This window comes from Atractosteus spatula, chromosome 8 (genome assembly GCF_055471065.1).
Source record: "Atractosteus spatula isolate fAtrSpa1 chromosome 8, fAtrSpa1.hap1, whole genome shotgun sequence".
NCBI classification, from domain to species: Eukaryota; Metazoa; Chordata; class Actinopteri; order Semionotiformes; family Lepisosteidae; genus Atractosteus; species Atractosteus spatula.
In genome coordinates, this window is record NC_142713.1 from 20860011 (window position 1) to 20884956 (window position 24946).

At 32.5% G+C, this 24946-nt stretch overlaps 1 protein-coding gene across 1 annotated transcript in view; it reads left to right on the forward strand.

Moving 5' to 3' along the window:
- The window catches only part of sema3ab (sema domain, immunoglobulin domain (Ig), short basic domain, secreted, (semaphorin) 3Ab), a 75578-nt gene that overhangs the window by 31207 nt on the left and 19425 nt on the right, over nt 1–24946 (forward strand). The window contains exons 3-6 of the mRNA XM_088923765.1: nt 1143–1205; nt 9820–9939; nt 17164–17257; nt 21338–21457. Of these exons, the coding sequence (XP_088779891.1) occupies nt 1143–1205; nt 9820–9939; nt 17164–17257; nt 21338–21457 (397 nt within the window). The remainder of the gene's footprint in view (nt 1–1142; nt 1206–9819; nt 9940–17163; nt 17258–21337; nt 21458–24946) is intronic.

Sequence of the window (24946 nt, forward strand, 5' to 3'; positions counted from 1 at the left end):
TAACCCCAGGATGCACTGGAACTTTTAGCTATTCTACTCATCCACCACCAAAAAAAGTAATGATTTATAACCATTCCGAAGGGTTTAGTCATGGAATCTTGTTTTTTTTGCCATTATGTTGTACATACTGTATAATTAGAATATTTCAAAATATGTTTTGTATACTCTGAGTTTTTAGTGAATTCTGTCTGGATAAATTTCAGAGTTGTACAGTTGCTTAAGTGGAAAAGCCCATATATAGACCATAGTTTTCTGTGGTGTCAGACTAAATCCAAATAAGGCAGCTCTTGTAATGTAATGTAATGTAATGTGTCTATGATACTTTATGTGGATAAACAGGTCTGTGTCTATAATTATAACAGTGTACATTTTTCTATGCAGACTTTTCTGTACAGAATTTTTTTGGGTGGGCGACATTGCTTACATTTCTTTACTTTTGTGGAATTTGCTAAAAATACATTAATAATCTTTAGGTACCTGAAATAGGTTTATAGATATCTTATCTGATAAATAAGGTAAAAAAAAACTATAAAATGCTAGGCACAAATTCCTCAAGGCTGATGTCTGAAAAAATATCTTTGTGTCAAAATAAAGTCGATATTTGAAATGAAAAGGAAAAATGATAATGTAATACTTGTGGGTTTTGCTTAACTGAAAGAGTACTTGGGCTACTTTCAGATTCTGCAATGTTTTCTTTTACTGAAGTCAATTCTCAGTACATTTTAATATTAACTTAAGCAAAATGGTATGAATGCCTTAATGTGTAAAATGTGCATATGAACATAGTTGCTGAGAAAAGCAGATATCTTGCTGTTGTTTTTTTCCAGGAAAGAAAAAGAAGTAGAAAAAATGTTTTAGATACAAATCAACATAACTAATTGTTTTTTTTATTTCCGATTTTGAATGTGGATGAACATAGGACAGAATGTTTTGTGAAATAAGCATCAACGGTTAATTCAACATTAAATGGCAGGATTTCTGATCTATTCAAATGTTGGTTAGATATTCTGTCACAATGAAAGTTATACTTATAAAAGTAGTTTTGCAAGCAAATTACTGTTACTGTTATTTATGGAACATGATTGTAATGTAAGAGATGTTAAAGACAATTACCCTTATGATAATTTTCTGGTCACTTTTAGATTGCATGGCCTGCTTCTCCCACAAGGAGAGATGAATGCAAGTGGGCAGGAAAAGATATTTTGGTAAGTAAATAGCACTAAATATCATTTAAATGCATTGAAATTCCTTTTTGAATTGCTGTTTGGACAATTAAAAATTAACCTAACTTTATTTCGGTGCAGGTGTTATTAATTTTGGGATAACACGGGGTATCACTTCTAGTCATCCAAATCTTGCAAGTATGCTTGTTTTAAATATAAAGGGATGAGTTGTCAAAGATGAAGGTTTGCATAATTTTAAATCTACTGCATTGTTACCTGTACCAGTCATTGATAATGGAAAGAGATGGCATTACATTCTCACATTCAATTTCTTCATAGATACCTTATTTCTCTGGAATAGAGGGATGTTTCTGGTCTAGTAAACTAGGAGAAGTTTAATTTAAATGTGTCAAACTCATATGGCTGCCTTCTAAAGTTCTAAGAATTTCTTTTTATATATAACAAGCAGAGCATGTCAAAATATGCACTAGGCCAACAACACTTCAGTCAGATTACCTGAAGATATCTATGAAATTAATAATGCCTAAAATTGCATTTATTTGAACTGTTAATCTTAATTGAACCTACAAATATACAACAAATGGATTATAAAAAGACTTTTACTTTAAAAAATGTTCAACACACACGCAAAAAATGAGAACTTTATGTAAACAAGTTACTTAAAAATATATTTTTAAATAATCACTTAAATGACAGGAAAACTAAAACAAAATACAGTACAGTAGTGTCTGATAAACTAGATTTATTTATTTGCATTCTTAAAACTGTCACCATTTTTTATCCAATTAAATAAAGCAAAAAATAAAACCAATTTTCCAATCATAATGTGAAGGTCAACCAAAAACAACACTCCACTTTTATTTACTATTCACTTCATAGACTGAAAAACACAACAACAATTCTTTTAATCATGACTCATTAAAGTCTGAGATAATTAGTCTTCTTTATAACCATGGGGCTTACACTGATTCACTGTGTCAGTGTTCATGTGAAATTTTGTCAGTAATAATTAATAACTTGTTATATTATCAAAAATATTATAAAGACACTGTCAAAGCTTTTTGTTTAACTGACATGTGATGGTGACATTAATATATTAGAGAGAATAGGATTCTAAAAATTCTTACATCAAAATTTACCTGGGCCTAAGTGTATAATGGGACATTATATACTGTATACTGTATATGCAACACCAATTATTAAATATACAACTGTAACTGTTTGAGTATATTATCAAAGGTTGTGATATGTTTGTACAAAACATTACATCTCATATGTTCTCCTTTTTACCTTCTGAGGAAGAAAAATAATGTGTTACCCTGGATGGTCAGAAATGTGTGCTTGTAAGATTGTATGTGCAAAGACACATAGGCAGTAGGTGTACCATCTGTAATTTCCTGATGTAGTGATGCCACAGGTCAGTAAAAGAAGGAGGGGAAATCTCTGGGAAATTTGTTAGCTTTGTTTGCACAAAGAAGACCCACAAACATAATAGCTAGACTACCCAAATGCAGCAGCCTTCAGATACAACTCACTTTGGTGCAGTTTTCACACCAAAATATGCAATAAACATTGTTCTCAGGACTCCCAACCCTGTTCCTCATTTGTCCAAGTTGGAGAATAAGGTTGTTAGTGTAACATTAATCCTTTCTTGTTTTAATGAAAATGTCACTGAACAGTGTTATGATGACAGCATTTTCAGACCGATTTTCCACCAAGACAATGGTGAACATACATAATTGCTTAATCTCTGAACATGATAATATGCAATACAGTACCTTGAAGTAAGAATCTCTTAAGACTTTCTATTTAAATTGGGGATCACTCACATACTATAGATTGGGACACCGTATTTCATTAAATGTTTACCCAGTTTGTCATCTGTAAATTGAGTTAGATAGAAGGAATGTCAACTACCAACAAACAACTACCAACAAATAACACTGGCATTTTAACAGCTGTTTTAACAATTGAATGGAGGAGTGTGAATTGACGTCATGTGATGCTGTAGTATGTCCTAAACTCTCTATCAGTCTATAAGAGTCTTGTATGTGGGTTAATGGTGGACATACTTTATTAGATACTGATCACTCATACAGTCATACCACATGCAGATTCTCTTAAACATGTTTACACATGATACCATTATGTCTTTTTCACTTTACATCAATAAACACCACTTTCTCTCATCTTGCGTTTGTCTTGAATGAGAGCTTATTTTCTTAAATTGTTTCATTGTGGCATCTAAAAGGTCAGAGAGGCCCAAACAGCGTTATATCAATATGAGCATGGCTTTACTGGTGTGTTTCATTTGTTTTCTAAACACAAAAAAGTTAAAATGTTGATAGAATGTTGAGAGACATTCTGTCTTTTGCTTTATGTACTGTACCATATTTAATTACAGAATTATAGAGAGTTAGAATACCATTTCAGATCATTCTATTAAGAAAAGTAAACAATAGTTGTAAGAGGTAAAAAAATAGTTTTTGGTTTTCCATTTGCAAAAATAAAAGTGAAAGTAAAAAAATACAGTACTTCAGCTTCAAATTGCACTATTTTTCAAGCAAGCCATTTTCTCGTGTCTCTTGTTATGTATGCTTTTACATAGAGCACTTCTGGTCTTTTATCTAATCATAATTACACATAGTGATGGAAACAGGGGTATTGCTAATGGGATACCTGCTAGAAACTCTTAAGTCTGTTTCATAATTGTCATCTGTGGATGTAAATTTAAAAAAAAACCTTAACAGGCAGATGGAGTTCTTCATTATACTGCATATACTGTTAAATTTGTATCTTAAATAGCACAGCATTTTAAAATAGAATATTTGTTTTAAATAGAAACCACTATAGCAGAAAAGAGAATGATTGGCAAATCTTAAATTATATGCAGATCATATAATAATTTGCTCTTATGTTGTATTTTTTTAAAACACTAATTTTCCATTAAAACATGTTAATAAATAATAAATACACTTTTACAGTTGCAATATGACTTAGTATGTACAGTACTATTAAACGGAACCCGCAGTATTATAAATGGAAGAATAGTATTCACAATAACTGAAGAAATTAAATTGTGAAATGATGCTGGAATACACCACTTAGTGTACTGTGAATTCTTAGTTTTAATTAATAGTTATTACATATTTAGTGTAAGTATCATCTAACTGAAGAATAGGAAAGACGTAGTAGACATTTTTGCTTTGTGCACTTAACATTTGTTCTGCTATTTTAATAATTCAATGGATTTATCCAGCCTTTATTCACAAGATTAACTTGTAAAGCATGCAACTACTTTAGCAAAGACAATAGCAGAAGCTTATAGAAAATGATTTTCTTGTGTTTATAATGAAGGGGTAAATCTATAGAGGTAAAAGATTTTTCAGCTGTTTTTGGAATACACTTAACAATAGACCTTCCGGAACATCATGATCTAACACAGACTATGGATAGTGAATTACTCATGATGTAAGCAAAAGTTTGTGCCAAGAGGATTAAACACGGATTGTTGAGCCTGTCTGCTCTTTTTTGACCATGGGCAGGTTTTAAAGACTGATGTTTTATTATTAAACAAGTTGAGCATATGCTGAGGATTAATATATATGGTTCAAAAGACTTAAGTTAAGATAAACCTTACATAATCCCTGTCTTTTATTTTGTCTTTAATTTACATTCCCTGAAGGCTAAATAGGCGACATAAAGGGCTAAAACCAACACATTAAATAACTATACTGTTATTTAAAGTGGGTAGCTACGTCAGCATGCGTAGACTGCAAAGGAACAAGTAATAGGTTTATTCCATGCTGAAAAGAGAAGAAAGAAAACACAACTTTTTGGCTGAGGTGCCTTCTTCTTCACACTCGAAGACCCGAAGAAGGCTCCACAGCCAGTTCCTTCACTGTTATTTAATGTTATTTAATACTTTTCCTATGCTTTATTTGAGATTCTGTAACTAAAAAACTAATAAAGATCACTTTATTAGCCATATTCAATTTCTTGCATTAGGAATTTGTCTTTTTCACATACCCCAACTTGCTCTCCATGACACACACAGAGAGAGAGAACCTTGGAGTCAGAGCACAGGGTCAGCCATTGTACAGCGCCCCTGGAGCAGTTTGGGTTAAGGGCCTTGCTCAAGGGAGTAGGATTCCTCTGCCAGCTGCAGGATTTGAACTAGCAACCTTTGAGCCATAGGCACAGATCCTTAGCCACAGAGCCACCACTCTGCCCCAATTCTACACATCATGTAATATTATGATTGAAACCATTGCATTAAAATACATCTTAAAAGAGAAAAAGATCTATCTGCAGAACAGCATTTATAAAAGTCCTAAGCATATACTGTACAGTACTGTACAGTGTATGTATATACTGTATATGGAATATGAAGAAGCCCTGACTGTTGAGAATGACTTTGTGGATCACTTAAAATGTGAGCAACGATCATAAGACAACCTTAAAACCAGTGCTGACATAATAAAATGTAATCAAATAAAGGACACGTTTAGTTTAAGAAAGCAAAGCTTATATATTCTGTGTGATATATATATAGTTGTAATTAAAATGCACTGCTAATTATACAGTACTTGTATTCAGAGAAATTTGGACAGGAAAAGTGTGATGCTCATTCTTAACAAATAAATTTCTTCCAGAATTTCCCCAAAATAAGAATATTTGAACACTTTCATTTAATATTATTCCACAATATTATTATTTCAAATCATGTAAAATTATTTCTTCATCCTTTACATGGACATGCATAGACATGATGGTGCAAAAATGGAAAGATGGACTATAGGCAATTGTCTGGGATTGGAGCTCTCTTCTTTCAATGTTTTTTTCACTTTCTAAGAGTGGAGTGGAACTTGAAATTGTTACGCTTAGACAAAGGCTAGCGATTCACTTCCCAAATGAATGGGAATGTTCCATACAATTGCACCAGCTATTGCTCCACCACTGTTACACACATGGCTTATTTTCATTTAAATATGGGCTTATAATAGTACTTAAAATATAGCTGCTTGCAGCTGAGTCAAATACCCTAAGCAGTAACACAGAAGAATGATTATATTTTTTGGACTTGATTTCTGACTTCTTGTCAGTTCTAGTGCACTTGGAACACATACAGTACACCCATGCTGGCAAAAGATGCTCTAAAAATAATAATAATGCAAAGAGCCTGTCAACTTCAAAATGTCGCTCAGTAAAATGATAAATGAAATGGCACGAAATCTCTAGATTAAACATCAGCATATGAATATATACAGATTACACACACTGATAAATTTCAACAAGATATTGCCCTGGGCAATTCAATGAAATACGAAATTGTAATAACAGAGCTTTTGCCTAGATGGGTTCATATGGAAACTATCTAGCTCTATTGACTTTGAGTAGGTTTTGTTTGAACTACTGTATTTTTTTTTCAAACACATGAATGTCAGGTGATCTCTTTAAACAGGTTTTCTGTCTGGACAGAGATTTGCTAATGAAAGGAGAGGCTGACTAAAGCTATTTGTTACTGAGCTGGAACAATGTCATTTTTCAGCCTATTGATACTAAATGGAATTACTGAGTATCTGTCTTGTCAAAAAATAAAAGACTGAAGGCTCTGCAGCAGAGCGAGATAACAAAGGGTGCTGCAGCTTAGCTATCTTTTTATTGTTATATTTCCTACTAAGCTGAGTCTGAGGACAATGGAGCTGAAATAAGTTGAAATCTGTAATCTTCTTGGATAATGATCAAGTGTGATTGGTTAACATTTGCTAATCCAGTGGGGAAAGTGCAATTTTACTAAATGGCATGATTAGCTTTTTTTAAAAGTTATATCCATAAAATAATGCCTGTAGCATTCCAAACAATCTGTAACTTAAACCTTACTTCCTGTAAGAGTAATTCTACCACTTTACAATAAATTATATGTAAGGCTTCAAGTCTGTAGTATATTTATTTTTGTATCTAAACCCAAGTTAAGTAATTTTTTTTTAATTTTTCATATCTACCTCTTTAAGGTACAGTTCTGCATCATAGTCATTTTAATTGTGATCCTTTTTTCCCATTGGTGTTTATGATTCCAATGCTTACTATGTTTATGTATTAGATGTTGTTTATTGACAGGAAATGTAAGTGAAAATAAATTGTTAGGTACACTATATTGATGTAAAATTGAAACAGGAATTAGTTTTAACTTGACTTTTTATGTGTGGGGGCAGGAATACAGATGCAGCAACTGTTTTTTGGATCTGTCTATTTGATTCCTGATATTTTCAGTTAATTAACTTATCTAGCACCACTATACTCAGCTACCATGAGGAATATGAAGTAAAACATAATAATATTGAATAAATCAATACAACCTTTATGTTTTTATATAGTATATAGTCATACCTTAGAACACAGATCTGTGAAGATCAAGACTAAAACCACCAAGCTAAAAGATTTGTTCCTTGCTGTGGGGTATGACATTAATATCCAGAACAGTTATATTTTATACTACAACACAATTTACAGTTTACTTACTTTATGCCTGGCAAACTGAAATTGAATCTATGAAAACAAATTCTTAATACTGTATTTGTAAATTTGTTTGATAAGTAATTTGAATTGATTGAGTTTTTAAAATTTGGAATATGTTTACTATACAGTATATACTGTAATATAACACATTGTTTTCTAAGAATCAAATATTTAATTAAAAAGGATCGCATTGGTCACTTATTAGACTGATTCCTCTTCGCACAATTCCTCAAAGATCACACTCCTTCAGCTTTAGGTAACTATACACATTGACGAAACAAAAAAGCCTAAGACTCTATGTACTGTTCTAGACAACTAGGACTCCACAGCTGTGTTGTAGAAAGACAACAAGCCACTCACCTGAATATACAGTATAACATACCTTACCAGTAGTGTCCTTTATTAATAAAATAAAATTCTTGATCCTTAATCAAGATATACTTGAAAATAAAGCTGTCAGATCTTTTTCAAGGAATCATTGAGATCTTGCAGAGTTCTTTTATGTTTCCTGCAGATTTTTAACATTTTGATTTTTCTTGTGTTCAGTGGCCCTGCAGAAACCATTTAAAGTTGTTTAAAGACTGTAATTAAATCATTTAAAGACCATTTAAAGACTGTGTTAAATCTATGGAAGTAGAATGATCAAACCAGCTGAAATATTCTAATTAAGAATACTCTTGTAACAGTGCCCTTCAGGAAAATTAACTTTCTGGAATAATAAAAATATCAACCATGTAATTGCTGATGTAGTTTCATTGACAACTATCCAGTGACATTTCATATTCATGTGTGCTTAAAAAGAGATCATATTTCTGTATGACATACAAAATACAAGAGACACAAGTTTGCTTTCCCTTTTGAACAGATGTTTACACAGATGGATGTTCTTTATTGTTTTAACAATTCTGAAAAGGTCTGCATTAATCTTTGTGGATTTGTGCTTTGGAATATGAAATGCTCACTGATATGACCTTTGCTAAAGAAGCTCTTGTGAATGTTTATTATTCAGGAAGTGGCCTGCAGAAAAAAGATATGATATCTTTAAATATAAATAAAAAATGTGGTGTACATATGTTTTTAGGACAAACACAACTCACTTTTTAGGATTATCTCAAATTCCCAGTATTAAAATAATTACTTCTGAAAAACAGTCTTCTCACTCTCAGTTACAAATGAATCACAAAGATTATTGTTGCTGACATTATTAGAAGAACAGATCTACAATGTCACTCAGAATGTAATGTGTTGTAATGAAAGAGATACTTATCACAATATGAGCATTAACAAATAAAATATTTTTGGATTGGTTTCTAAAATATTTCTAAAAATATAAGTTCCAATATTAATGGTGTAGGTTTCTGTGAAGGTTTCTTGTTAGAGCTTGTAATTTACTATGTTTGAAATTTGCTTGTGATTTATTTCAAAATGAACAGGCCTTCATAGTTTATTGACTTTTGAAAGCACGTTTATTTCTATCTTTAAAGGTGATTTTCTTAAAATGAATAAACTTTTTGTCCATTAACAGGATAATTATACATGGCTTTCTCTTTGGAGAAAAATTCTGAAAGGTGAAAATGTAAAAAAAGTAGAAAGGTATAAATAAATGTTTTAATCCAATATAATTCAATGTATTTGTATTGATACAAATTCTACATTACTTTATTTGAGTGTTCAGTTCAAGAAGTAAACACATTTCGTGGCTTGATTAGTTAAAATGGCATGGCTTTCTCCAATTTACATTTGTATAGTCTGGAGTAGTAATGTGTTTCAGATATGTCCACCTGTATGTACTGTATCATATGGGAAAGATTTCCTCCATAGATGCTCTCCTAAAACATCCTGCTGGGTCTCTATGATTTTTTAGGAATGCTATTAAATTTTTGTTAGAGGGCCTCCACTACATCCAGCCTTTGAGAGAATACATAAAACAGGTGGAAACAATTCAGTTGGGAAGAATCAATTTAAAATTTATAAACTGAAAGCAAGATCGTGAAGCTTATGGTTACCAAAGACCAAGGTTTTTCTAACCACAAATATACAGTAGTACCACAAGAGAAAGAAAATTGAACATGTTACTGATTAAATCCTATTGTTGCACTATTATCTTTCCCAATAGAAAGAATGTTCCAATTTCATCAAAGTGCTTCAAACCTTTAACCAAACACATCTGTATGTTTGTGGAACTGGGGCCTTTCATCCTATTTGTGCCTACCTTGAAGTTGGAAGACGTCCTGAGGTAATTATTTTCTTTTAAGTTCATTGTTAACATTTTTGGTTGATTCATGTCTTGCCGGTTTAAATAACATTGGCAAAGAATAATTTAATAACAAGAGGAACAGATGTGTATAACAGTCATTTTTAGTTTTAAAGTGTAAATTAAGTATTTTACATGAAAGCAGATTGATTGGACCTTTATTACAAGTGTGTGTTACATTAAATACAGTATACTGTATATAGTACAAACACACATACAATGTTTTCCCATTAAACATTTTGATGTTCAGAACTTCAATATATTCATTAAAAATGCTAACATTTGGCTTCTTCCTTTGTAATTGTGAGCTCAATGCTTATAAAATAGAAAACTATAATCCAGTACTGTTACAGGTCCTACATTTTGTCTACAACATCATCCACTAAGTCATGTCTTTTGGCTTATCTCTGTATCACTACTCTCATTTGACATTACAAGCACTTCTGAAGAGCTGAATCAGCAGGATGTGTAAAGACTGTTCTCATTTGTTTTGTTGGATATTGACAAAAGGTTCACTGAATGCACACAGCACAGTATCTGAAAACATACTCAAGCCTTTAGATTTTTTTTCCCTGTAACAAATGTGCTCATATACAGTAGTATACCCATTTTTACATTGTTATTGTTTTATATTGAAATGAATAAGTAGATTAGCATAATTATGTATAATTTAGTACAAGCTTTTGTCCAAAAATAGCACAGGTTCAATTAAAGTACACTGCAACAAGATAAAGCATCAAAATAGAGGAAATAAATCATACCTTGTGCACTCTATTCCCTTTAATTATACTTACAGATCAAACTCTACGAAGCCTAGTAAGTTGGCAATCACTGCACCACAGGACAATGATAGCATTATTTATGATACCGACAATTGCTATATTAAAATCTTTCATTTCCTAATGTCTGCAAACAACAAAATGCATGGGAGGCAGAAATCCATTCAGACATAAATAGGGTCTTCATTGTTTGGATGTCTTTGTTTGGACATTGTGTGAACTGCAAATTGACATGAAAGTAACATATGAGGCTGAGAGAGATGGGATATTTTCCAGCTGTCCTGTTCAACCACTTTAAGATGTCACATTTCCACAAATGCATTTTTTTCAAAGTTAGACATGGTTCGAAAATAGAATTGGACACACAGACATACTCTATGAGTTAGGAAAATCACTTAGAATTTTTTGTACTGTGAGAAAGAGACATTAGTCTTTATTGAATGAACTTTGGTAATTTTTGATTTTTCTAATTATTATTTTTACGATGATAAAATACCTTTTAATTTGGATTTTACCTTTAAACATCCTATAAGCATGAGACTGTTTCTACTTTAACATATGAGATGTCATCTGTGATTCAAATGTACTGCATACAGATAGCTGATGGTGCCAGTGATCAAAATTTTACTTTGTAAGATGACTAGATGAACTTGCAGCTAAAAATTCTATATGAGTATTATACTATAAGATTATTACAAATTCTGATTATTGTATTCTGATCTGAAAATGTCCATGATGTACAGATTATAGTCAGACCAGATTATTTAAGTGTAAATTGAGTTCAAAATACTGAAAAAATTGTGAATCTTTATTTGTTGTATGAATTTGTTTTACATACAGACTAAGTAAATGAATATTAATTATACGGACATTTCTGTTTAAAAAAATAAAATTCCTATTTGGATATTTTTATTATTTTTATCCTTTCATTGTTGAAATAATGTTTTGAAATAGTTTTTTTCAGCTTTTTAATTATTTCCCAAGTTATTTATGAGTGTTTCAGATACAGGATTAAACTGCACGCAGTGTCATTTCTTTGGAATGCAAACAGGGAGGTTTTGTTTTTCCATATGCTCTGTATACTCCAACCATATTGTCTATTTTGCTGTATAAATAGAGGACAGAATTCCCACTGAAGAATTTCTCCATCCTATTCTTTTTTTGTTTGGAATAAAACCCATTTCCTACCTTTATATTTATTCTGATGTCTATTCACATTATATTCTTCAATAAACATTTACCTTCTCTTAACTTATTCAGAATGTATAACAGGTGCTAGGTAGTGTGAATATCTTTTAAAAAAATGTCTAGCTAATTATGAATGCAGTCTTTACGGAACAAGATTATCAAGATAATACCATAAATAAATAAAAGGTTCTCAAAACATTGTGTTAAGAGCTAACTAGTCTGAAATTTCAGATTTAAACTACAACATTTTTAACATTGTTAAACTACACAGATTTAAACGACCACAGTCAGCAGCCATATCACCCTGCAACTCACATCTGGCAATCCAATGAAGATAAGCAGTTGTGAGCCTAGCCAGTACCTGGATGGGAGACCTCCTGGGAAAGCTAAGTTTGCTGCTGGAAGAGGTGTTAGTGGGGCCAGTAGGTGGTGCTCATCCTGTGGTCTGTGTGAGTCCTAATGACCCAGTATAGTGACGGGAACACTATACTGTAAAAAGGCGCCATCCTGTGTATGAGATGTAAAACCGAGGTTCTGACTCTCTGTGGTCATTAAAAATCCCAGGGCATTTCTCAGAAAGAGTTGGGGTTCTATCCCGGTGTCCTGGTAAAATTTCTCATTGGCCTTGACCAATCATGGCTTCCTAATAATCTCCACCTATGAATTGGCTTCATCACTCTCCTCCACACTGATAGCTGATGTGTTGTGAGCATACTGGAACATTATGGCTGCCATGGCATCATCCAGGTGGATGCTGCACATTGGTAGTGGTGGAGGGGAGTCCCCATTACCTGTAAAGCGCTTTGAGTGGAGTGTCCAGAAAAGCGCTATATAAGGAATTATTATTATTAACATTTATGTAAATACAACCCATAACAAGCTATAGAGTTGCTAAAACACTGAATATTGTCTCTTAATCAGGCATGAGGAAAGTCCCCTAAGTCCTCCCGTTTTGACCACTTTCAAAACTTTGATTTTTTAAACATAAAATTTAATATTACAATATAACACAAAAATAAAATATTAATGCAGCACAGTAATATCATGATGTATACTTTTAGTGAAACTTTATACATTGAAAAATACTTACTATGATTAAACTGAATCATTTCTAAAATTCAAAGATTACTGAAAGGCTAACAGGCAGGATAATAAATCATGCCACGTTTTCCCCTTTGACATCTTAGAAATGAAATTGCTTTTCACTTTTGCCTTAACACAAATGTGGATAATGTTAAAAGCCAAAATAGTTTTCTGAAATAAAATAGTGAATAGGAGAAAAAAAAAATAGTTCTAGGGGGGATTGTCTTTGGCTTTGGTTGGAAATTTAGACTTAAACTAAGAACACAATAACAGTTTCAAACGAGAGTAGGTCATTCAGCCCTGCCCTTCTAGCTTGTTTGGTATTTAAATTAAGTCATAAGCTTACAGAGTTATAAAAAAGGACTGTTGCTCTTTTTTCACAATGAATCACTTGACACAACTGCATTGTAATTATACTTGGATTCACAAATGCTCATATGAATATTTTTTGGCCTCCACCTTTACACACTTTACTTTTCAGCTACATACCACTTTACTTTTTCCCTGTCAGTTTCCCTCATGGCGATTTGTCCCAGACAATTTGTCCCCATGACAATTCACTCCCATGACAAATCATCCCCATGACAATACATCTAAATCGGACAACTTGTTCCCAAGACAGTACATTTCAACAACAATTAGTGTGTAATAATTGGTCCCTGTAACTTGTTTTACTCACTAGAATTCACTCCTATGGCAATTTGTACCTCTAACAGCTGGTCACTACTCTTCTGATAATAATATTCCAGTAATCAATTAATGTTAAGTTTTTTTACTGTATTACTGTTGGAGTCATTACTTGTATTACTTGTGGAGTCACTTTCTGAGAACTAGGCTATGGCTGTATATAGCCTGATGACTCTTTATTAACTAGAATAAAAATAACTAGGAAAACATACAGTAGGTCATTTGTAAATGTATCTTAGTTTGAAATATATATATTCACAGCACTTATCTATCTAAAATGTATGTTAATTATGGTATGTATAATGGTAAAAATATAGATATTGGAGAAGTGAGTGTTTGTCATATGATGTACATTTTAACTTGTTTCACTTCCTAGATTACATTGGAATTGTACCTTTTAGATAGTTGTCTATTATATCAAAATCAAGGAAGAAAAAAATATGTTTTATTATCGCCTGTAGAGGAGAAAACCATTACGGTAGATTCAGTTTACAAAAATCTATATATGTATTGTAGTTAGTATCTAATTAATTACTAATTACAACTTATTTTTTTGTATTTTACCCTGTATTCATAGTCTTTGGATGTAGTGAAATACATTAAGACAGTAATGAGGTACACAAGTCAATGCTCCAGGGTAAGCAGAAATAATACATAATAATAATAATCAACTTTGTTTTATATAGCGCCTTTGAGATTTACTGTATGTGGTAAAATGAGCATTTTTAACAGAAAAAAGGTGACTTACAATGTGGTAAGCAGTATGAGGGAAATAGAAGGGTCTCCATGGGGAACTGCATTATTATTGTGCTCTTACACTCAAATGTTTTTAATACTTTTGAGTTAGCAAGTTAAAACTACATTTATCAGAATCATGTGGAGAAATACAGTACAAAACACCTGACATACAGTATACAATATAGCTACTCATATGAATGATATTCATCCATCAGTTTTCAGAAAATTGGTTATACAGTACACTAAGTAGTAAGGGTCACAGTAACCCAAAGCCTTTCACAGGGGCATACTATGCTCTGGATGGCACACCAGTCCATTGCCGAAATGGGATTCATATTCACAGAAATGATCACACATAGCTTACTTGGTACTGCATTTATCTGGAACAAAAATTGTGAATTCTACTCCAAGTTAATCTATTGAAATATAAATGTTTCTTTCATTTAGTATTCTATCTAACAAGGGGTATGTAGGCTGTAGTCTTTGATTAATTTAATCATATTTATTACAGAATATCCAATTATTTACTGAACGTCAAAATATATTTAACACAGCAAAGTAACTGGGAAATGTAAAAACTATTGATGTCCAGTTTTGGGACATTCCGAATATTCATCCTAAAAAACCTATTGTAAACAATAAAAAGACCAGAGTTATTATGTTTAATTATTATTATGTAATCCCTCAAATCACCCATTTTTTAATCACTTTATCCAAAACAGGGTCATGAGTGCAAGGCGGGATACATCCTGGATAGGAATTCTGTCCATTACATGGCATAGACAGACACAAACACTCACACCAGGGCCATTTTTCCAGAAGGCAATCCACCTTCCAGTATTTCTTTGGACTAAGGGAGGCATCTAGAGCACCTGGCAGAAACCCACATGAACATGCAAACTCCAAGCAGACAGCACCCCAAGAAGCTAACCCAGGGCCCCAGCGTTGCAAGGCAACAATGCTAATCACTGTGCCACTGTGCCACCCCGATAATGTAATATTATAAAAAATATGATTTATAGGTGGCCTTAGAGAACTTACTCCAAAGAAATAGAAGATACGTAAATACAGTATATACTGTAAGTCACAAGTGAACAGTGTGCATTTTAGTTTTATTTTGTTCTTCATTAAACTGTCGGTCACACTAAAAAGACTGACAAAACAGGGCAATGTTATAGATCAATATTTATAGGTCAGTTAACATAACTGGATGAAATCTTTGGATTAAATTAGCTACTGAAAAACATTAAATGTTTTTAAATGACCTCATTTCATTCGTAACTGTTCTTATGCAATTGGCTGCTTGTAAAAAGTGTAAAAAAGAATTTTGATTTTATAAAATAGCCCAAAACCACTGGGTGCTTATTACTGCCCACTGCAACAGCTGTTTTGTAATACATTAGAGATTGTTTTATACCACCTTTACAGCTGACATTAGCATGGAATCTGCTTTATTTTGCTTTTTCATATCTTAAACTACTGTAGTACTTTGAAAGTCTGTATCTTCTTCATCAATTTATGCTTAATACACTGAAGACCTTTCTGCCTTAAATGTTTATCTGGTGTTCTGGTTCAATTCAACTTGGAGTTGAACAATCCGGGCCTCCCAAACTCCCCCTTTAATTCGATTAGTGAAGTAATTTTTCACTTTTCCATCTATAATGCCAATTTACTGGTAGGTGTATATGAAACTCTGAGGCAGTTTCTACATACAAAATGAATGTGTTCTGTGCTGCACTGCCCTCAGCCTGTTATCTTTTTGTAAAGATCAATTTTCTTCATAGGGTTGAAGAACAATTTGATAGATTACACTTGACAACAGTGTGTTGCTCGGTCAAATTATTTTAATTGTCAATGCTTTTGGAGAAGTGTGCTTCCATCCCTGGAGAAGAAGGTTCAATACTGTTGATTGAATTCAATGTCTCCTAAGTGATTGACTTACCCTTACTACTGCCTTCATTAATCAGTGCAGGTGAAATTGCCATTTTCACAACACTTGATACACAATAATTTTATAATTAAGATTTCACTGAATTAATCAATCCTGAGATGTACTGTCTCGATTTAATAGTTCTTAATTTATGAAAAGTAAGAAACCAACTACTTCATTCCATGCATGCTCAATGGGTTACATTTTTATTTCACAAAATGCAATATACTGTTCAAGTGTGACAAATGGGTGTTTTTTGCTGATACTAATGACTTAAAGATTTAAATCTTAAATGATTTGGATCAAACAGTGAAGTAGAAAATCAAAAATAGTTTACTGTGCCATGATCTTTTAATTTGTGTAAAAATGCAATTAGATTTTTTTTTACAAAACATTAATGATTAGAAATGACAAATTACTGCATTTACAGTTATTTGGGATATAATTGCTCAAAACTTCAATAAGAAACATTTTGAAAACTCCCTGTAATGGTTAAAGAATGTATATTACACGTACCTGTACCCAAACATTTAATGTTGTCAAAATAATAGGGTTGTTATATTAATTCTATTTATTCATTATATTATATTTAATAATACTTCTCTGAATACAAAAATTCCATGTAATATATTAAGTGACAAGCATGATTATTAAAAAAGTTAAAAATATTCAATTAAATAGATTTCATTATGGTGAGACATGTCCACCCTAATGATAAAAATCTACAAAAATATTGAAAACTGAATTTTAATAATGTATTTCCTTTCATGTAAGATTTCTTACTATTGATTTTATAACTAGGATACTATCTTCAGACTGGAAACATCCCATTTTGAGAATGGCCGTGGAAAAAGTCCCTATGACCCAAAGCTGCAGACTGCTTCTCTTTTAATTGGTAAGTTTGTCATGGATAGGCTGATCATTTATTTCCCCTGGGACTTTGAATGTGTTAGCCACATTTCTAAAAATAGAAATTGCAGAGGAGCTGAGACTGGAAAACATGAAGACAAAGGTTCTTACCATGTGTGACTGATTCTTTTTTTGCTTAGGTATTAAGAAATTAAAGAAATTTACTGAAAAGTTATGAATTGGTATAAGAACGTTTATTCAGCCCTTCTTAGTCTATCCTGGAGTGCAAAGTTTTGATTGATTGTGCAGTGTTTGCCCTTAATGAAGGACACATGAAAGTTTGCAGGCTGTTAATGCTTCATGTTGACATTTCTATGTTTCTGAAAATGTAGGTTTCTCCATGGTGTCATAATCCAATGGCAGTTTAATCCAGATGTCTGTAGCTGCTATCGTAAACAGACTACCCCTTTGACCTAGCATCTGTTACAGAAGTTGTCTAAGCACTGTTGCTCTCAAAGAGTTTTATTTTAAAATGCCTTCCAGATGAAACTTTTATGTCATGAGTAAATGTAAATGTTATCCTAATGAACAGCTCAGTAATACCATTTTCTAATCTGTATGTTTATCTTATTGAGGGTAATAATAGCAACAAAATCTATAGAAAGCTTGTATCATTTTAAACTTGTGTTGGCTAAAACATGACATGCCATGTATTGTTTCCAAAACTCTATATTTTTTTATTTTTAAACTTTAAATCAGGTTCATTTAGAACATTTTTCTGTAAAAGTTTCTATCATTTTCTTGTTTGGCACCTAAAATTATTCATAGTGTTTAAAACATTTAATGAATCCACTCATATTAAAAATAGAAATTGTTTCTATTATAGTGTCTATTTGAAATTGTTAAATTTGGAAAATTCAGCAGCTATAAAAAAAGCAAATCAATTTGTTTTCATTTTGACTTAGGATTTTTTTTACCCCATTAACTTCTTAAAAAGTTTATCCAGAATCTGAATGAATCTTCTCTGCTTCCAGCATATATAATGAAGACAGGTCAGTGATTAGATAATGCTCTTTGGCTGACTGAAGTGTCAGAAGGCTGCTGACACAAGTACAAGCTTTTCAAAAAGCTCTTTTTGGACACCATGCAGCTCCTCAATGGCAGCAGCTCCATGCTTGACTTCTCATCTTTTGTTTTGCTCAGTGAGGAACGTAATTAAACTGCAGATTTGCCTGACTGCTGCAGATTAGGTTTGGTGGGCTGAATAGATCTTTAAGTGCTCTTCAAGTATGCATTCCCTGAGTGCCCAGCAAGAGATGAAAATGGCTACAATGTCAGAAGAATACATTTGTGGCTTTCTGTGACAGAGAGTTCGAGACTTGTGAGAACATGTCTCATTTTAGTTTATAAATTTATTTCCTGATTTAACAACTTTTGCCAGCTACTCCCACAGGCTTTGAGCAACCTTGGTATTTTTCACTGTACTTAACATGTTACTAAACAGTGCTGAGAAAATGTTTTTAAAACTCCAATTTAAATATTGGAATTACAATTCCTTACCATGATACCTTTGATTCAGTAAAACCAAATTCATTCAAATTTTGAGACATGCCATATAAAGGAAAAAAATAATAATTAAAAATAAATGTATGTAAAAAAAATAAATATAAAAATAACTAGTTTATTTGTCATAAACTAAGGGGTTAATCAGAATCATGTGAAATAATTGGTAATGAGTAAATGGGTATCCCTGTCCCATATGATGGTCAAAAGCTTTGATTTTCACCATACAGGTAAGTGAAAACACTTCATGATCTAAAGAGATTTCGGAGGACCTCAGGAAAAGAGTAATTGATGCTCATCTGTCTAGCAAGTGTTACAAAAACATTTCTAAACTATACATCACCTGTGAGACAGGTACTATAACTTACAAATGGAAAATATCAAGACCATGATGACAAAATCCAGGACTAGACATCCTGCCAAGACCTTCACAGAGCAACCTGGGAAATCATCCAGGGAGTCACAAGAAGCCTAAAGTAACATCTAATGATCTCTACGCCTGTTTTTCTGAGACTTATGTCAGTGTTCATCCCTGAAAAAAATAAAAAAACAGGAAAAGCCAGGGAGAAACCATTGCTCTCTAAAAAGCTTAAAAACTTGCTTATCTCCAGTTCACCAAATAGAACCCTGATGAGCCAAAAGACTACTGGAAAAATGTTCTCAAGAAAAAGAAGTCCAAAGTTTAACTTTTTGGCTACAATGAAAATGTTTTGAGTGGTGCAAACCAAATACTGACTTCCAGCAGAAGAACCTCATCACATATAAACAGATCTTCACAACAGAATAGGTGAAGAATATGAAATTTCACATTTTAGAATTTTCAAATCAAGGTCTAAATCTTAACTTCATTGAACAGTTATCAACCAAGCTGTTTGTGTAAGAAAACTCACAAATGTCTGCACTTGATAGAGTTCCTTAAGGAAGAATGGGTCAACAATGTGAAAAGCCAGTGTGGGAGACTGATAGATAGTTATTGGAAATGTCTAGTTGAAGTTGTTCTTGAACCAGTCATGAATTTAAGGCTTCACATACTTAATGTACACACAAGAGGATATTTACTGTTGGATCGTTTTGTTTATAGATATAATCCAAATATACTGTATATATAACATTTATGTGTTATACATTTAATTATTTTATGCTTATCATTTACTAAGGCTTCTTGCCGTAGTAGATGATCTACAGTAACTGTCTTTAAGTCTGAAATATATAATAATATGGATCAACCTAAGGGTTTTACAAACTTTTTCTCTGTACTGTAAATTTGCAGATGTTGCCTCAACTTAATGATTTATATTGTTCACCAGCAAAAATATAACAAAAATATTTGATGTTTAACAACATTCATCCTCTGCTTTACCATCACGTTTTTGAGAAAGCAGTTATACATTTCTTTCTAGATTTTAAGATTTAAGATTTTAATGAAATTTGAACGTGCCAAAAGATTTAATTAAATCTTCATCTTTTGGAACGCAGGAAAGAGTTGGCAAGGAGATTAATCTTAAATGGCTGAATTATGCATGACATGCTCACTATTTAATTTTTTTATTATCCCTCCTGCCAGGCCAGTCAGATTCAATTGCTGTAAATCTTTTCATTTGAGAGTCCTTAATTTCTAACCACTTCCACTGTCATACATTTCACCCTTCTTGTTTTTCATCATTGCCATATGGCACTGGGTCTTTTCACCAGCAATTAGAAATTTCACACCGCTAATTATTTCTGGTTCCTTCTTTGTTAAATGAGAATAATGTAATCAGGGTGTTCCACCATGATAAAGTCTCCATCATCTGTGAAATCTCACATTTCATATTGCTCACTAAAAATGGTTAGTGTTAAGAGGAAGAAAATGTTTAAACAAATATGTGAAAATGTAAGTTTTAATTGGGGCAGTATTTGTTTAATTACTTTTTTTTTATTATTTGCACTGTTAATGAACTCGTACAGTAAATCTTGTTCATAGGGAGCTCATTATTATATTCTTATCATCACAAGAATATATTTTCTTTAACATGAAAGGCAGCTGAAGTTTGAAAGCATATGTGAACCTACAGTTTGTAAAAAAACTGTTCCTCTAACTGGGATACGTACTGTAATATGACATGATACAACGGAAACTATAGAATGATTTTGAATAATTGTGAAACATGCATTATTGTTTAAATTACCCTGAAAAATAAAAAAAAAATACTGAATTAAAAAAAGAACGAAAAAAAAAAATAAAAAAACTGAAATGGCTTACCTAGAATAATTTCAAATGCACCCAGAAAACATTCACATTGTTAAAATTGTTTTAAATGAATTAATTAATAATTAATCATTGTTATCAAGTATTGCATTCATGTCATTTTACAGTCATTTTAAGAAATTCTGATGCTATGAATTATAATGGATTCTACATCCATAGTGATTTTTCTTCAACAATGTGTCAAAGTAGTCACAGTGTGATTATTACCTGCTATTCATGCAGTGTTATACCTTAGGTACAATAGCCACTTGTATTTTCTACAATGTACAGTATGGTCCCTTGGATTTTTTATTCATTTTTTGTCTTTAATCACAGATGGAGAATTGTATTCTGGAACAGCAGCTGATTTCATGGGCAGGGATTTTGCCATCTTCCGCACTTTAGGACAGCATCATCCAATCAGGACTGAGCAGCATGATTCCAGATGGTTAAATGGTAGGAAACATATCTTGTTTGCTTTTGCATTATAATACTGGGTAGGTATTATATTATACTGAATCTGTTTAATAAATAAGCAGGAGACTATATAAAAAGTAATGCATTTCCCAAGTAGTAGGTTTTTGTGAACTTTGAGATCAGGAAACCTACCAAGAAAAAAAAATCATTGTCCAGAAATGACCCAATATTACAGATGTTGATACAAAAACTGAACAGATAGGCTCCTCCGGATGCCATTTGTGTTTGCTTATGGGTTTTTTAACATTGGCGACTTACTGAATGTACTATCCTATGACACAAGTCTTCCTATGCTTCACTTTAATCTGTCCTTTGAAAGACAGCTTGCTAAGAGAATGGCTGTTATCAGATACTGTCTATTCATAACACACTTGTTTTTGATGTTTCATTCCCACTTCAGAGATTAAGAAAAAAGGGTAAAGTGCCCTCTAGCAAATTGTCTTTTGGAGAGGAATTACAAAATACAATGGCTAAATTTAAGGTTTAGAGGATGCTGTTGTATTTTCCCACATAGTTAAGCCTTACTGAGTTCTTATTTTTTTTGCATCCAACTTAGGCTTTTTGTCATGCTTGACTGGGCTTTTTTGTATTAACAATGAATGCAATGCACAAAAAGAAATCAGAATAGAAGGAGCAGGCATAGTCCCAACAATAATCCTTTCAGACATGCAAACATTATCATAGCAAATGTGATGTTTAATGTCCATACTTACTGATTCAGCCTATTTTATTCAAGTGTATTAACTGTCAACATTCTTTATTATATTATTTAAATAATGGACAGCAGACAAGGACAAGTACATTTCCCTCCACTGGTAGAAGAACATTCAACATAAGACACTTAGATTCTTGCACAGTGTTGTGACAAAAGATGTACTTCAAAGATTTCATTCAAAAAGGAGGTCAGCTGGAAGATAATTATTTCAGTCTGTGCTGATCAGTGTTAAAGTCATTAGCTTATGCATAGGCAGGGGTCTGTTGTATTTTACTTTTTGTGACTTGTTAAAGCTTGCAAGGCTATTGAGCTATTCTAAGCAACAGTGAGCATACATACAAGGTAATTACTATTTGAAATAGCATGCTAAAGATGGGGGGGCACTAAGGATCTGATAAGCCAATTTGTGTTGTTCTGATGCAGTCTTTTGGAGAAAGTTTCTTTATTTTAGTCATTTTAATTAGTACTTGTCCTGTCAATTCCAATTTCATTAAATCAGCTCACTACTTTATAATTATTATTTTTTTCTACTGTTAGGGATTTACTGATGAATAAGTAATTCATGTGTGCTGGGAGTTAGTCACAGATTAAGGCTCAAGTAGATACCACAATAATTTGTGTCACAGTGATGTGACCAACTCTCTTGACATGGTTCTTCTAAACTCTGTTAAAGCCCATGGCCTCTGTGCAAATTAATTAGTTTCTGTCACTAACTTGATTGTTGACCTAAAGGTTTTTAGAGTGGAAAACTATCAGGAAATACTGCAGAATAAAAACACAGAAATCTGAGTCATACACAACCACGAAAGGCTTGACTAAAGTAAAATAAATAAACTTTTATTTTTTGTATTATATACAGAGACATAGAGGTCAAATACTGATCCTGTTTGATGAATTTGATTAAATCTGCTGTAAGTGAGAATTTGGAGGAGGTATCATACTAAAATGTAAAACCATTTTAATGCATTTATGCAAAAGCAAAAACATAAGAGTTGATTTACAGTACTGTTATCTCCCTAAATTCTTTTTTTCATTGTTTGCATTTTATCAAACTAGCATTTACTTTTTTTCAGATTATTCAAACAAAAGCAACATGGTAAAATGCTTTGAAAACTTTAATACGATAGAAATAATACTTATTAAAAGTTATATAATGCTAATTAAAAAGTTTAAAACAAACAAAAAAGCTCACTGGATGTATAATGTGTTGGGACTTGTACTAGCGACAACTTTAGGAAACACTTCAGAAAACTTTGGCAAATTGTTTAGAAAACGTTTTTATTACACCGTACAGTGATCTTACCATTAATAACAACACATCAGCTCCTAAAATTCATATACTGTAAGTTCCCCAACACCTCTTACATTACAAAGCAATGTCTGTCCTTCTGAAGAGCTCAACAAACACTTAAGAACATAAAAGTGTAAAGAAAGCAATAATGGAATGAAAGCCATTCAATCCATTTAGCTTGTTTGGTTGTTAAGAAGTAGTTAATCTAAGGATCCACCCATTCCTTTAGCCTTTGTGTAAAGAAATACCCTCTGTTCTCAGTTCTAAATGCGCTTCCCTGTAATTTATAGTTGTGTCCTTTGGTTCACATTTCATTGTTGTTTCCAAAGTCCACTAGATTGATTTTGTCAATGCCTTTATGGAATATTTGAATCAGGTAATCTTGCTTTTTATTAAGGAGTAAATACTATAGATTCAGTTCTTTGTAATCTATCATAGCAGGACATTCCTGTAAGCCTGGGAATGTATCTAGTAATTCTTCTCTGGACCGATTCCAGAGCAGTACTATCTTTCTTGTAAGGAGGTGACAAAAATGGACGCAATATTCTAAATGAAATATTCGGAGTGAATTTTAACTACGCATTCATTCATTCAAGTTCTGAACTCTAAACTATATATTCTAAAAGTATGTTTGCCTTTTTATATCACCCCCATTACCCTCTTTAGCTGTATGACTAGGAAATGAAAAGGATGTGCCAGGTAGAGTTTTCATAGCTAGATTCTTTAAGCTCAGTTTTCCCATAGTGTATAGTGAGTTTATATTTCTTCTAAACTGATGTAATATGCTTCACTTTTTATATTAAAATTTCCATCACATTTGTCCAGTCCTCTATTTTCTAATTAAAATAAAAAATGACTGAATTTCTTTTGCAATCCTCTACAATGTTTTTCTGTCTTTCTAATTTGATATCGTTTGTGAATGCCAGAGACTTGATCATTGATATAAAAAAAGAGCAGTGGTCCTAATTCATAATCCACTGGTACTCTATTAATTGCATCACTCTAATTTAACCATTCACTTTCCGTTTACTATGCATTTAATAGTTCCTCAAATGTCAGCTGCCTGTAATACGAGAATTGTGTGAAGACTTTATGAAACTACTGTAATTTAATTTAAATATATCATATCAGGGTGGCACAGTAGTTAACATTTCAGCCTCATGCTGTCTACATGGAGTTTCTATGCTCTCCCCGCATTCAAGTGGGTTTCTTCCCACAGTCCAAAGACATACTGGTTGGTTAACTGGCTTCTGGAAAAACTGACCCTGGTGTGACTGTGGGTCTGTCTATGTCTGTGTGTGTCCAGCAATAGACTAGCATCTCATCCAGGGAGGACCCTGCTTTGTGCTCTTTGCTTGCCGAGATAGGCTCCAGCCCTCCTGCAACATTGAATTGGTTGAGGCTATTAAAAAATAAATGGTTATATGATGTCATATGCTCTATGTGTATCCAGTACAACTGC